At 42.4% G+C, this 14,357-nt stretch overlaps 3 protein-coding genes across 3 annotated transcripts; all 3 read left to right on the top strand.

The window, feature by feature from the left end:
* Nucleotides 1–793: 793 nt before the first annotated feature.
* On the top strand, nucleotides 794–6,590 carry LOC137895226 (protocadherin gamma-A10-like). The gene is made up of 3 exons (XM_068740710.1): nucleotides 794–3,205; nucleotides 4,381–6,027; nucleotides 6,582–6,590. Exons 1-3 carry the CDS (start codon nucleotides 794–796, stop codon nucleotides 6,588–6,590), a joined length of 4,068 nt encoding a protein of 1,355 aa, XP_068596811.1.
* A 1,242-nt stretch (nucleotides 6,591–7,832) lies between these two features.
* LOC137895225 (protocadherin gamma-A10-like) lies at nucleotides 7,833–11,200 on the top strand. The gene is made up of 2 exons (XM_068740709.1): nucleotides 7,833–10,250; nucleotides 11,159–11,200. Exons 1-2 carry the CDS (start codon nucleotides 7,833–7,835, stop codon nucleotides 11,198–11,200), a joined length of 2,460 nt encoding a protein of 819 aa, XP_068596810.1.
* A 122-nt stretch (nucleotides 11,201–11,322) lies between these two features.
* On the top strand, nucleotides 11,323–13,924 carry LOC137895224 (protocadherin gamma-A5-like). The gene is made up of 2 exons (XM_068740707.1): nucleotides 11,323–13,731; nucleotides 13,844–13,924. The coding sequence occupies exons 1-2, from the start codon at nucleotides 11,323–11,325 to the stop codon at nucleotides 13,922–13,924; spliced, it is 2,490 nt and encodes an 829-aa protein (XP_068596808.1).
* Nucleotides 13,925–14,357: the final 433 nt, after the last annotated feature.

Genomic DNA, 14,357 nt, shown 5'->3' with positions numbered 1-14,357 from the left:
TCATTTTGTTACTGACTTGCCACAAAATACAAAGTATACATTTCTACATAATGAAACCACTTCGCCACAGCTGGTTAACGATTGGTCACTTAAATCAAATCATAATGACTGCATTTTTTAAATCCGTTTTACACGTACACATGTGTATACATTTTATTCACAAAATCTAGTCATATAGTGATTAAATGGGGTGGCTTTCATAGTTTTACTTTTTCAAATGTCCCTGCAAGCAACATTGATGCTTCTGTTAAACTTGTATGTTATGCTGCAAGGTGAACATAGAAATTACTTGATTTGAAAAAAAGAACAAAAAACAGTCAACATTTCCAAACTTTATTTTCTTTTGTTTATGGAATATAAAATGATAAATTGTAATCCATAAATCAGCACATTTATTCAGACACTTTATTGGTTGATTTCAATCCCTTGTACTCGCCTGTGTTATGTATTTTAGCTATGTATACGATTACAATGCATCTGTGACAAATCACAATGCATGAATTACAATGCAATTCGCTTTTAATCTCAACAGATAATGTCCTCTTAAAAATCACCCCTACACACATTACCGTGGATGGTCACCGAGCGCCGCTGTTGATTCATCACTGAATAACTGTGTAATCCAGCAGAGCAGCGGTCCACCCCTTTAATGCATTACACTGTTTACTGCTGAGACAGAAGAAGGTCTGAACCTGAAGGGCTAACAGGGATTTTTATCGCGGATTTTCTAAACTGAAATCTATTGGAAATAACTACATCAGCAGGATCAATAACTGCGTGGTTTGGATTCACGATGGATTGCATGTGGATAAACGCTGGAAGAGGCCGATGGCAAGCGCTGCTCGTCGTTCTTTGTCTCTTCCAGCTGAGCGCAGTGACTGGACAGGCTCGGTATTCCGTACCGGAGGAGCAGGCGGAGGGATCTTTTGTAGGAAACATTGCCAGAGATTTAGGTTTGGATGTGGCGAGGCTCATATCAGGTAAAGCTCGTATCATTACAAAGGGAAGCCGTCAGTACGTGGATTTGAACCGAGACAAAGGAACTCTTGTTATTAAAGAACGAATCGACCGAGAGGAACTGTGTGGAAAGACGACGCCCTGCAGCTTCAGCTTCGAGGTCATTTTGGAAAATCCAATCCAGCTTTATCGCGTAACAGTGGAGGTGATAGACATAAATGATAACAGCCCGTCGTTCCCAAAAGATGAAATTAGATTGAACATTGTTGAAACCGTTGCTTCGGGGACTCGTTTCTCAGTCGACACGCCGCATGATCCGGATGTTGGTATTAATGATATTAAAAAATATACACTTAAACACTCGGATCATTTTATATTAGAAGTACAGAGACAGAATGACGGAGGAACGTTCATCGAAATGGTTTTACAAAACCCGTTAGACCGAGAGAAGGAAGACTCTCACACGCTGGTGCTGATTGCGTCAGACGGAGGAGAGCCGCACAGATCAGGGACGGTCCGCATTCATGTCACTGTGTTAGATGCAAACGATAATGCACCGGTGTGTATTCAACCTGTGTATAAAGCAGATGTTAAGGAGAATTCCCCCAAAGGAACAGTCGTAACAACTGTTGGTGCAAATGACGCGGATATTGGAGTAAATGGTGATATATCTTATTCGATTACTGATATCACTCGAGGGACGATGCCGCTGTTTGAAATAAAGTCCAAGACTGGAGAAATTAAAGTTGTCCGTAAATTAGATTTTGAAAAATCTAAAACTTATCAGATCAACGTTAAAGCCAGTGACCACGGCGGATTCACAGATACATGTAAAGTAATCATTCAGGTAATTGATGAGAATGACAACGTTCCTACAATACAGCTCATGTCATTATCTAACTCAATCTCAGAGGATTCTCCTCCAGGTACAACTATAGCTGTTGTTAATGTTGATGACAAAGACTCCGACCGCAACGGTGTGGTCACGTGTTCCATTAACAACGACGTCCCTTTTAAAATCGAGTCTTCGTTAACAGGATATTATACTGTAGTAACAGATAACCTGCTAGACAGAGAAAGTATTTCTGACTATAATATCACTATAACCGTCTCTGACCAAGGCTCTCCGCCTCTTTCCAGCAGCAAGAACATCACTGTCAAAGTGTCTGACGTGAACGATTGTCCGCCCAAATTTGACCAATCAGAATACAGTGTGACTGTTCCAGAGAACAACTCTCCTGGATATTCCGTGTTTACTCTCAGAGCGAGTGATGCAGACTCGGGCCAGAACGCTCGCGTTTCTTATTTTGCGCAAGACACAGAAATTAGCGGGGTTGCTGTTTCTTCCTTGGTGTCTGTGAACTCGGACAACGGCGTCATTCACACCATGAGGTCGTTTGATTACGAGCAAATCAAGTGGTTCGAATTTAACGTAACAGTTTGCGATGCTGGATCCCCTCCTCTGAGTTCAGTGGCCACTGTTAAGATACTGATCCAGGACCAGAACGACAACCCTCCTCAGGTTCTGTACCCGGTCCAGACTGGAGGCTCTCTGGTGGCTGAGATGGTGCCTCGTTCAGCAGATGTGGGCTACCTGGTGAGCAAAGTGGTGGCTGTTGATGTGGACTCTGGACAGAATGCCTGGCTCTCCTATAAACTGCAGAAAGCCACAGACAGGGCGCTGTTTGAAGTGGGCTTACAGAATGGAGAAATCAGAACTATCCGCCAAGTGTCTGATAAAGATGCCGTGAAGCAAAGACTGGCTGTTATAGTGGAGGACAACGGGCAGCCCTCTCGTTCAGCTACAGTCATTGTTAACGTGGCGGTGGCGGACAGCTTCCCTGAAGTGCTGTCGGAGTTCACTGACTTTCCACACGACAAGGAGTACAATGACAACCTGACTTTTTACCTGGTGTTGGCTTTGGCTGTAGTTTCCTTCCTCTTCATCACCTGTTTGGTGGTTATTATATCAGTGAAGATCTACAGGTGGAGACAGTCTCGCATCCTGTATCACTCCGGTCTCCCTGTCATTCCATCTTATCCTCCACGTTACTCGGACACTTTGGGGACAGGGACTCTCCCACACGTGTACAATTACGAGGTGTGCAGGACGACTGATTCCAGAAAGAGTGGCGTGAAATATATGCAACCGATGACTCAAAGTTTAATCAGTGTGGATGGAGATGGGGCTGATACACCACAGGTGGAAAAACAACTGACAGGCAACTCTTCTCAAATGTCAACTCTGGTGAGTGAAATTATTATTATTTTTACCGATTTTATTTCTATTTTATTTGAAAGATTTTGCTGCATTGTTCAAATATGGTACTCAGAGATGCTGTCCATGGTGCTGAAACTGTCACTTGTTCATACTGAGGTGTGTGTATTTTCATGAAAGAGCAGTTTTATTTTGGTCCCATTATAAATTGTTCATTGTAACAACTTACATAATCTTACAAAACAACATCACTTTGTATGAAGCACAGTGAGTGATTATTTTTGCATTGCTATTAGAAACACTACATCATGTTTTTTTATTGTTTTGCAAAAATTATCAAAATTCCAGTGTTCTTGAAGAGCAACAATTTACTGCAGCCGCTCTGATACAAACACATTTTGCGGCCACCTTCACTTTCACCACTTTTAATTTTGGTTTAGAAATTGAAATAAGTGTTTTATATTAATTAGAATATCCCCCTAAATATTTAATAAGCCATTATAATTCCATATTATACCGATTAAAGAGGTGGTCTTTATAAAGGTCGATGCCTTGATTTTTCTTAACTATATTTATCATTTCCATTTTTATTTGTTAATATTTATAACATTCTCTTGAATATTAGTTTAACTTTAACATATTATTTTACTTCACACGTTCATTAGTCTGTCATTATTTCTCTTTCAATAGATTAATAGCTTTATTAATTTAGAAAACAAAGTCCTTCCATTTTGTGAATTTAGGTTTCGTTAGAACAGCTCTATTATATGATAAGCTTGTCCAGCTTTACTACTCTCGTTACTTTTAATGCAGTATATTCCGTTATAGTTTAATTAAAGTGACTATATCCTCCAAGACAACAGTTGAGAGTTGTTGTTTTTTTAAAGTGTACATCACACACACATTACCGTGGATGGTCACCGAGCGCCGCTGTTGATTCATCACTGAATAACTGTCCAATCCAGTAGCGCAGCGGTCCACCCCTTTAATGCATTACACTGTTTACTGCTGAGACAGAAGAAGGTCTGAACCTGAAGGGCTTACAGGGATTTTTTATAGCGGATTTTCTAAACTGAAATCTATTGGAAATAACTCCATCAGCAGGATCAATAACTGCGTGGTTTGGATTCACAATGGATTGTATGTGGATAAACGCTGGAAGAGGCCGATGGCAAGCGCTGCTCGTCGTTCTTTGTCTCTTCCAGCTGAGCGCAGTGACTGGACAGGCTCGGTATTCCGTACCGGAGGAGCAGGCGGAGGGATCTTTTGTAGGAAACATTGCCAGAGATTTAGGTTTGGATGTGGCGAGGCTCATATCAGGTAAAGCTCGTATCATTACAAAGGGAAGCCGTCAGTACGTGGATTTGAACCGAGACAAAGGAACTCTTGTTATTAAAGAACGAATCGACCGAGAGGAACTGTGTCGAAAGACGACGCCCTGCAGCTTCAGCTTCGAGGTCATTTTGGAAAATCCAATCCAGCTTTATCGCGTAACGGTGGAGGTAGTAGATATAAATGATAACAGCCCGTCGTTCCCAAAAGATGAAATTAGATTGAACATTGTTGAAACCGTTGCTTCGGGGACTCGTTTCTCAGTCGACACGGCGCATGATCCGGATGTTGGTATTAATGATATTAAAAAATATACACTTAAACACTCGGATCATTTTATATTAGAAGTACAGAGACAGAATGACGGAGGAACGTTCATAGAAATGGTTTTACAAAACCCGTTAGACCGAGAGAAGGAAGACTCTCACACGCTGGTGCTGATTGCGTCAGACGGAGGAGAGCCGCGCAGATCAGGGACGGTCCGCATTCATGTCACTGTGTTAGATGCAAACGATAATGCACCGGTGTGTATTCAACCTGTTTATAAAGCAGATGTTAAGGAGAATTCCCCCAAAGGAACAGTCGTAAAAACTGTTGGTGCAAATGACGCGGATATTGGAGTAAATGGTGATATATCTTATTCAATTACTGATATCACTCGAGGGACGATGCCGCTGTTTGAAATAAAGTCCAAGAGTGGAGAAATTAAAGTTGTCGGTAAATTAGATTTTGAAAATTATAAAACTTATCAGATCAACGTTAAAGCCAGTGACCACGGCGGATACACAGATACGTGTAAAGTAATCATTCAGGTAATTGATGAGAATGACAACGTTCCTACAATACAGCTCATGTCATTATCTAACTCAATCTCAGAGGATTCTCCTCCAGGTACAACTATAGCTGTAGTTAATGTTGATGACGAAGACTCCGACCTCAACGGTGTGGTCACGTGTTCCATTAACGACGACGTCCCTTTTAAAATCGAGTCTTCGTTAACAGGATATTATACTGTAGTAACAGATAACCTGTTAGACAGAGAAAGTATTTCTGACTATAATATCACTATAACCGTCTCTGACCAAGGCTCTCCGCCTCTTTCCAGCAGCAAGAACATCACTGTCAAAGTGTCTGACGTGAATGATTGTCCGCCCAAATTTGACCAATCAGAATACAGTGTGACTGTTCCAGAGAACAACTCTCCTGGATATTCCGTGTTTACTCTCAGAGCTAGTGATGCAGACTCGGGCCAGAACGCTCGCGTTTCTTATTTTGCGCAAGACACAGAAATTAGCGGGGTTGCTGTTTCTTCCTTGATTTCGGTGAACTCGGACAATGGCGTCATTCACGCCGTGAGGTCGTTTGATTATGAGCAAATTAAGTGGTTCGAATTTAACGTAACAGTTCGCGATGCTGGATCCCCTCCTCTAAGTTCAGTGGCCACTGTTAAGATACTGATCCAGGACCAGAACGACAACCCTCCTCAGGTTCTGTACCCGGTCCAGACTGGAGGCTCTCTGGTGGCTGAGATGGTGCCTCGTTCAGCAGATGTGGGCTACCTGGTGAGCAAAGTGGTGGCTGTTGATGTGGACTCTGGACAGAATGCCTGGCTCTCCTATAAACTGCAGAAAGCCACAGACAGGGCGCTGTTTGAAGTGGGCTTACAGAATGGAGAAATCAGAACTATCCGCCAAGTGTCTGATAAAGATGCTGTGAAGCAAAGACTGGCTGTTATAGTGGAGGACAACGGGCAGCCCTCTCGTTCAGCTACAGTCATTGTTAACGTGGCGGTGGCGGACAGCTTCCCTGAAGTGCTGTCGGAGTTCACTGACTTTCCACACGACAAGGAGTACAATGACAACCTGACTTTTTACCTGGTGTTGGCTTTGGCTGTAGTTTCCTTCCTCTTCATCACCTGTTTGGTGGTTATTTTATCAGTGAAGATCTACAGGTGGAGACAGTCTCGCATCCTGTATCACTCCGGTCTCCCTGTCATTCCATATTATCCTCCACGTTACTCGGACACTTTGGGGACAGGGACTCTCCCACACGTGTACAATTACGAGGTGTGCAGGACGACTGACTCCAGAAAGAGTGGCGTGAAATATATGCAACCGATGACTCAAAGTTTAATCAGTGTGGATGGAGATGGGGCTGATACACCACAGGTGGAAAAACAACTGACAGGCAACTCTTCTCAAATGTCAACTCTGGTGAGTTAAATTATTATTATTATTCACCGATTTTATATTTATTTTATTTTCAAGTTTTGGCTGCAATGTTCAAATTTGGTACTCAGAGATGCTGTCCATGGTGCTGAAACTGTCACTGGCTCATACTGATGTTCCCTTCTTTATGTCTTTTCATGAAAGAGTAGTTTTATTTTGCTCACATTATATATTGTTCATTATAACAACTTACATAATCTTACAAAACAACATCACTTCGTACGAAGCACAGTGAGTGATTATTTTTGCATTGTTATTAGAAACACCGCATCATGTTTTTTTATTGTTGCAAAATCAGCAAAATTCCAGTGTTCTTGAAGAGCAACAATTTACTGCAGCCGCTCTGATACAAACACATTTTGCGAGACCCTTCACTCTCACTGCTTTTAATTTTCGTTTTGAAAATGAAATAAGTGTTTTATATTAATTAGAATATCTCCCTAAATATTTAAGAAAAAATTATAATTCCATATTATAACCCTAAAAGAGGTGGTCATTATAAAGGTCGATGCCTTGATTTTTCTTAACTATATTTATCCTTTCCATTTTTATTTGTTAATATTTATAATATTATCTTAAATATTACTAGTTTAACTTTAACATATTATTTTACTTCACACGTTCATTAGTGCTGCATCGTCTATGATCAACAGATTAAGAGTTTTATTAATTTAGAAAACAAAGTCCTTCCGTTTTGTGAATTTAAGTTTCGTTAGAACAGCTCTATCATATGATAAACTTGTCTAACTTTACTACTTTCATAACTTTTAATACAGTATATTCCGTTATAGTTTAATTAAAGTGACTATAATCCTCCAAGACAACAGTTGAGAGTTGTTGTTTTTTTAAAGTGTACATCACACACACATTACCGTGGATGGTCTCTGAGCGCCGCTGTTGATTCATCACTGAATAACTGTCCAATCCAGTAGCGCAGCGGTCCACCCCTTTAATGCATTACACTGTTTACTGCAGAGACAGAAGAAGGTCTGAACCTGAAGGGCTTACAGGGATTTTTTATCGTGGATTTTCTAAACTGAAATCTATTGGAAATAACTCCATCAGCAGGATCAATAACTGCGTGGTTTGGATTCACGATGGATTATATGTGGATAAACGCTGGAAGAGGCCGATGGCAAGCGCTGCGTGTCGTTCTTTGTCTCTTCCAGCTGAGCGCAGTGACTGGACAGGCTCGGTATTCCGTACCGGAGGAGCAGGCGGAGGGATCTTTTGTGGGAAACATTGCCAGAGATTTAGGTTTGGATGTGGCGAGGCTCATATCAGGTAAAGCTCGTATCATTACAAAGGGAAGCCGTCAGTACGTGGATTTGAACCGAGACAAAGGCACTCTTGTCATTAAAGAACGAATCGACCGAGAGGAACTGTGTCGAAAGACGACGCCCTGCAGCTTCAGCTTCGAGGTCATTTTGGAAAATCCAATCCAGCTTTATCGCGTAACGGTGGAGGTAGTAGACATAAATGATAACAGCCCGTCGTTCCCAAAAGATCAAATCAGATTGAGCATAGCTGAAAACGCTGCATCAGGAACTCGTTTCTCATTGTTGAACGGAAACGATCCGGATGTTGGTTTAAATGAAATTAAAAAATATACACTTAAACGCTCGGATCATTTTATATTAGAAGTACAGAGACAGAATGACGGAGGAACGTTCATCGAAATGGTTTTACAAAACCCGTTAGACCGAGAGAAGGAAGACTCTCACACGCTGGTGCTGATTGCGTCAGACGGAGGAGAGCCGCGCAGATCAGGGACGGTCCGCATTCATGTCACTGTGTTAGATGCAAACGATAATGCACCGGTGTGTATTCAACCTGTTTATAAAGCAGATGTTAAGGAGAATTGTCCTGATGGAACAGTCATAACAACTGTTGGTGCAAATGACGCGGATGAAGGACAGTACGGTGAAGTTTTATATTCTCTTCCTCATCTCACTGGAGATTCGAGGCAACTTTTTGAAATAAATCCGAAGAGTGGAGAAATTAAAGTTGTTGGAAAATTAGATTTTGAAAAGTCTAAATCTTATCAGTTAAAAGTTCAGGCCAGTGACATCGGGGGCTTTACTGACACGTGTAAAGTGATCATTCAGGTAATTGATGAGAACGACAACGTTCCTACAATACAGCTCATGTCATTATCTAACTCAATCTCAGAGGATTCTCCTCCAGGTACAACTATAGCTGTAGTTAATGTTGATGACGAAGACTCCGACCGCAACGGTGTGGTCACGTGCTCCATTAACGACGACGTCCCTTTTAAAATCGAGTCTTCGTTAACAGGATATTATACTGTAGTAACAGATAACCTGTTAGACAGAGAAAGTATTTCTGACTATAATATCACTATAACCGTCTCTGACCAAGGCTCTCCGCCTCTGTCCAGCAGCAAGAACATCACTGTCAAAGTGTCTGACGTGAACGACTGTCCGCCCAAATTTGACCAATCAGAATACAGTGTGACTGTTCCAGAGAACAACTCTCCTGGATATTCCGTGTTTACTCTCAGAGCTAGTGATGCAGACTCGGGCCAGAACGCTCGCGTTTCTTATTTTGCGCAAGACACAGAACTTAGCGGGGTTGCTGTTTCTTCCTTGGTGTCTGTGAACTCGGACAACGGCGTCATTCACGCCGTGAGGTCGTTTGATTATGAGCAGATCAAGTGGTTCGAATTTAACGTAACAGTTCGCGATGCTGGATCCCCTCCTCTGACCTCAGTGGCCACTGTTAAGATACTGATCCAGGACCAGAACGACAACCCTCCTCAGGTTCTGTACCCGGTCCAGACTGGAGGCTCTCTGGTGGCTGAGATGGTGCCTCGTTCAGCAGATGTGGGCTACCTGGTGAGCAAAGTGGTGGCTGTTGATGTGGACTCTGGACAGAATGCCTGGCTCTCCTATAAACTGCAGAAAGCCACAGACAGGGCGCTGTTTGAAGTGGGCTTACAGAATGGAGAAATCAGAACTATCCGCCAAGTGTCTGATAAAGATGCTGTGAAGCAAAGACTGGCTGTTATAGTGGAGGACAACGGGCAGCCCTCTCGTTCAGCTACAGTCATTGTTAACGTGGCGGTGGCGGACAGCTTCCCTGAAGTGCTGTCGGAGTTCACTGACTTTCCACACGACAAGGAGTACAATGACAACCTGACTTTTTACCTGGTGTTGGCTTTGGCTGTAGTTTCCTTCCTCTTCATCACGTGTTTGGTGGTTATTATATCAGTGAAGATCTACAGGTGGAGACAGTCTCGCATCCTGTATCACTCCGGTCTCCCTGTCATTCCATATTATCCTCCACGTTACTCGGACACTTTGGGGACAGGGACTCTCCCACACGTGTACAATTACGAGGTGTGCAGGACGACTGACTCCAGAAAGAGTGACTGTAAGTTCGGCACAGCTGGTAGTCAGAACGTGCTGATAATGGACCCCAGTTCTACAGGAACGATGCAGCGGATGCAGAGTGAAAAGAACATCCTGGATGAACCAGACTCTCCTCTAGAGGTGAGTTATATGTTTATAATTCTTACCAATCCAAAGGTGCATTTGCTTGTATTTTCTTCGTACCGAAATGACTGTAGTATCCGTGCGTGTGTCACTTCCTGATCGGTGAGAATCTTCAGCACCGCTCATGGTGGACAGCTCTTCCAGCTTGCTCTGAGCATTTCACCACAGTGAGAATAAATATAGCACCCTGCAAACTGAATTCGTTGTAACACTGTTCCTTTTTGCCATCTTATTTATTTATTTATTCGTTTATTTAACAGGGACAGCGCACATTAATAAACATTTATGTAAATGTGCCAGAATTAGCCAAAAGGCTATTTTTCATCTGTTGTCCCTGGACAGAGATTCCAAGCCCCCCAAATATACACATATGAAATAAAATTAATAAGAATACAGATATAAAATAACCACATAATTAAAAACTATATCAAATAAATCAATTTCAAGTAACAGTAAAACATAATGTATATTAGGTGTGATGTTAATGTGAGTTACATTTGTGGTTGATATTATAAGAAAGCGTTCACCTATTTACCTTCATTCCGTTAATAATATTTTTATTTACTCGTAAAATGAAATCCATTACATAATGGATTTTTTTAATAATGGCTGTGCTTTATCTTTTGTTCCACATTATCAGTTATTTTTATTTTAATCCTCTTGAGAAAAAAAATGGTGTTGTTCCTTTTTTAATTTTAATACAATCTTAGCGTGTATATATTTATGAAACATGCGTCATCGATACGTCGTTCGTTACATACACATAGTATTTCGATTGACAGATGATTTTGTCCCCCTCATAATAACGCCTGTTATATTCATAGAGGACAGTATGGGTCGCTGTTGGTCTTTAATGCACTTTCAGAGCCCTTAAAATGATCGGATGCCTCCCGTGCTTCTCTTAGTGTACAGCGGACAGCAGGATATTCGGTCGTCATTTTCTCTAGCGATTTTACATTCATTTATTCGATCTTGATCATAAACACCGAAGGACAATACAGGATACGCGGTCTTCTTTTTTGCAACATCTCTTTTTTTTGTGGATTAGGGTGCAACGCATTATAGGAACATGCCTTTTACGGGGAACAAACCCAGGATTAATTGGCAAGTACGGGCCTTCGTCCTTGCTTTTCTTTTTGACGCAGCAGGCTGTCAGATCCGCTACTCTGTTCAAGAGGAGATGAGGAAGGGCTCTTTTGTTGGAAATGTAGCTGAAGATTTAGGTATCGACGCGAGACGACTGAAATCAGGTGATGCCCGGATCGTTAGCGGCGATAGCAGCGAGTATATCAGGCTGGACGCAGACAAAGGGATTCTTGTGGTCGCAGAAAGGATAGATAGAGAGATGCTGTGCGGGCAGACGTCACCCTGTAGCTTGAATTTTGAAATGATTATGACGAATCCGATGCAATTACATAGCCTGGTAGTGGAGGTGTTAGACGTAAATGATAACGCGCCTGTGTTTCACGAGAAAGAAGTGCGTGTTGAGATAGTAGAATCTGCAATCATCGGAACAGAAATATTACAAGAGAGTGCGACCGACCCTGACGTCGGCGTCAATGCCTTACAAGGCTATACGTTACACCCAACTACGCATTTTAATATAAAGGTTCTCTCCAGCCCAAATGGCCTTAAATATGCGCAGCTGTATCTTTCCAATGCGTTAGATCGCGAGGCGGAGGAGAAGCTGCTTCTCGTGCTTACTGCTGTGGACGGCGGCGACCCACAGAAATCGGGGACGCTAAAAATACACGTGACCGTGCGAGACACAAATGACAATGCTCCAGTTTTTACGCAATCAAATTTCAAAGCATCCGTCAAAGAAAACGCTCCAAAAGGAACGTTAGTTGTGATCTTGAGTGCCACAGACGCAGATGAAGGGATGAACGGCCTCGTCAGCTACCACTTTAACCGCATGTCTGGTGGCGTCGCTGAGCTATTTAGTCTGGATGAAAATAGTGGGCATTTAACTGTCAGCGGTGAGATTGATTATGAGGAGAATAAAATATACGAGATTGGTGTTCAGGCCAAAGATCAAGGTGGACAAAGCACATCAACGAAGGTGATCGTTGACGTAATGGATGTTAACGATCACGCACCTGTAATAACTCTGACCTCGTTTTCCAGCGTGATCCCTGAGGATTCTCCCAGTGGAACTACTGTTGCTATCATAAACGTTAAAGATGTAGATTCAGGCAAAAACGGAAAAGTGGACTGTTCGGTCAACGGCAACATCCCGTTTGCAATCCAGTCATCTCTGAAGAATTACTACACCCTGGTGACGAACGGGTTTCTTGACAGAGAGCGTAGCCCTGATTATAAAATCACATTCACGGCTGTGGATGAAGGCAGTCCTCCACTTTTGACTAACAAGACAATAATACTTCGCTTATCCGACGTCAACGATAATGCCCCTGTATTTGAACAGAGCTTTTATGAAGCTAATATTATGGAGAATAACTCCCCAGGACGATCCGTGTTTTCAGTGAAAGCACACGACTCTGATACCGGACAGAACGCACGTGTGTCTTACCTGCTTGTTGACACTCAGTTAAATGGCAGCCCCATATCCACTTATGTTTCTGTCAATGCAGAAAGTGGTGTAATACAGGCCAGTCGATCATTCGACTTTGAACAAATCAAAACTTTAAATATTATAATAAAAGGCCAAGATGGCGGTTCCTCACCTTTAAGCAGCAACGTCACAGTTAAAATAGATATTCAAGATCAGAACGACAACCCTCCTCAGGTTCTGTACCCGGTCCAGACTGGAGGCTCCCTGGTGGCTGAGATGGTGCCTCGTTCAGCAGATGTGGGCTACCTGGTGAGCAAAGTGGTGGCTGTTGATGTGGACTCTGGACAGAATGCCTGGCTCTCCTATAAACTGCAGAAAGCCACAGACAGGGCGCTGTTTGAAGTGGGCTTACAGAATGGAGAAATCAGAACTATCCGCCAAGTGTCTGATAAAGATGCTGTGAAGCAAAGACTGGCTGTTATAGTGGAGGACAACGGGCAGCCCTCTCGTTCAGCTACAGTCATTGTTAACGTGGCGGTGGCGGACAGCTTCCCTGAAGTGCTGTCGGAGTTCACTGACTTTCCACACGACAAGGAGTACAATGACAACCTGACTTTTTACCTGGTGTTGGCTTTGGCTGTAGTTTCCTTCCTCTTCATCACCTGTTTGGTGGTTATTATATCAGTGAAGATCTACAGGTGGAGACAGTCTCGCATCCTGTATCACTCCGGTCTCCCTGTCATTCCATATTATCCTCCACGTTACTCGGACACTTTGGGGACAGGGACTCTCCCACACGTGTACAATTACGAGGTGTGCAGGACGACTGACTCCAGAAAGAGTGACTGTAAGTTCGGCAGAGCTGGTCAGAACGTGCTGATAATGGACCCCAGTTCTACAGGAACGATGCAGCGGATACAGAGTGAAAAGAACATCCTGGATGAAGCAGACTCTCCTCTAGAGGTGAGGCTTTTAACATATTTAATCAATAACCAACTGCAGTTATCTTACTGTTTATTTATTGGTGTGTGACCTTTATGAACTTTTGGATTATATCTAACTTTCAACCCTTAAGGTATTTTCAGCAACACAGGGCAGGGATATTTCCACTGTTCAAAGGTTGACCATCCTGTTTGATTTAAATGGGCCTATATGACAGAGAGGCTTCATTGAAAAGTTGCTTCTTGTGTGTGCGTCATGCAGGTTTCACCGCTGCACCAACCAGTAATCAAAGCTGAGTTATTCATCCCAGTCAGGTAAATAATGTCAGCAGAGACTACCAATTTGTTTGCATTATATTTACTACAGTACTGGAAACATTTTCACAACCCATGTATCTTCTGAACTTCAACCAAAATAACATTTTTCAGTCAGAAATATCTAGTGGAAATTATTATTTTGGAGATCTAGCTCTGTATTATTAGCAGAGCATTTTCCAGGTCTGGAGATCAGCATCAAACATATGAATGAGACAAAGCATCCTAAAATACATCATTGCTAGAAGATTTTTGTTTGAAGGCATGGATGACATTTAATATCGATTGAGTTCCATTACACTCAAAGTTTTCTATTTTAGTGACTTCAAAACA

Source organism: Brachionichthys hirsutus, chromosome 6 (assembly GCF_040956055.1).
Source record: "Brachionichthys hirsutus isolate HB-005 chromosome 6, CSIRO-AGI_Bhir_v1, whole genome shotgun sequence".
NCBI lineage: Eukaryota > Metazoa > Chordata > Actinopteri > Lophiiformes > Brachionichthyidae > Brachionichthys > Brachionichthys hirsutus.
The sequence above is the reverse complement of the archived record's forward strand: the minus strand, read 5'-3'. Positions and strand labels throughout refer to the sequence as shown.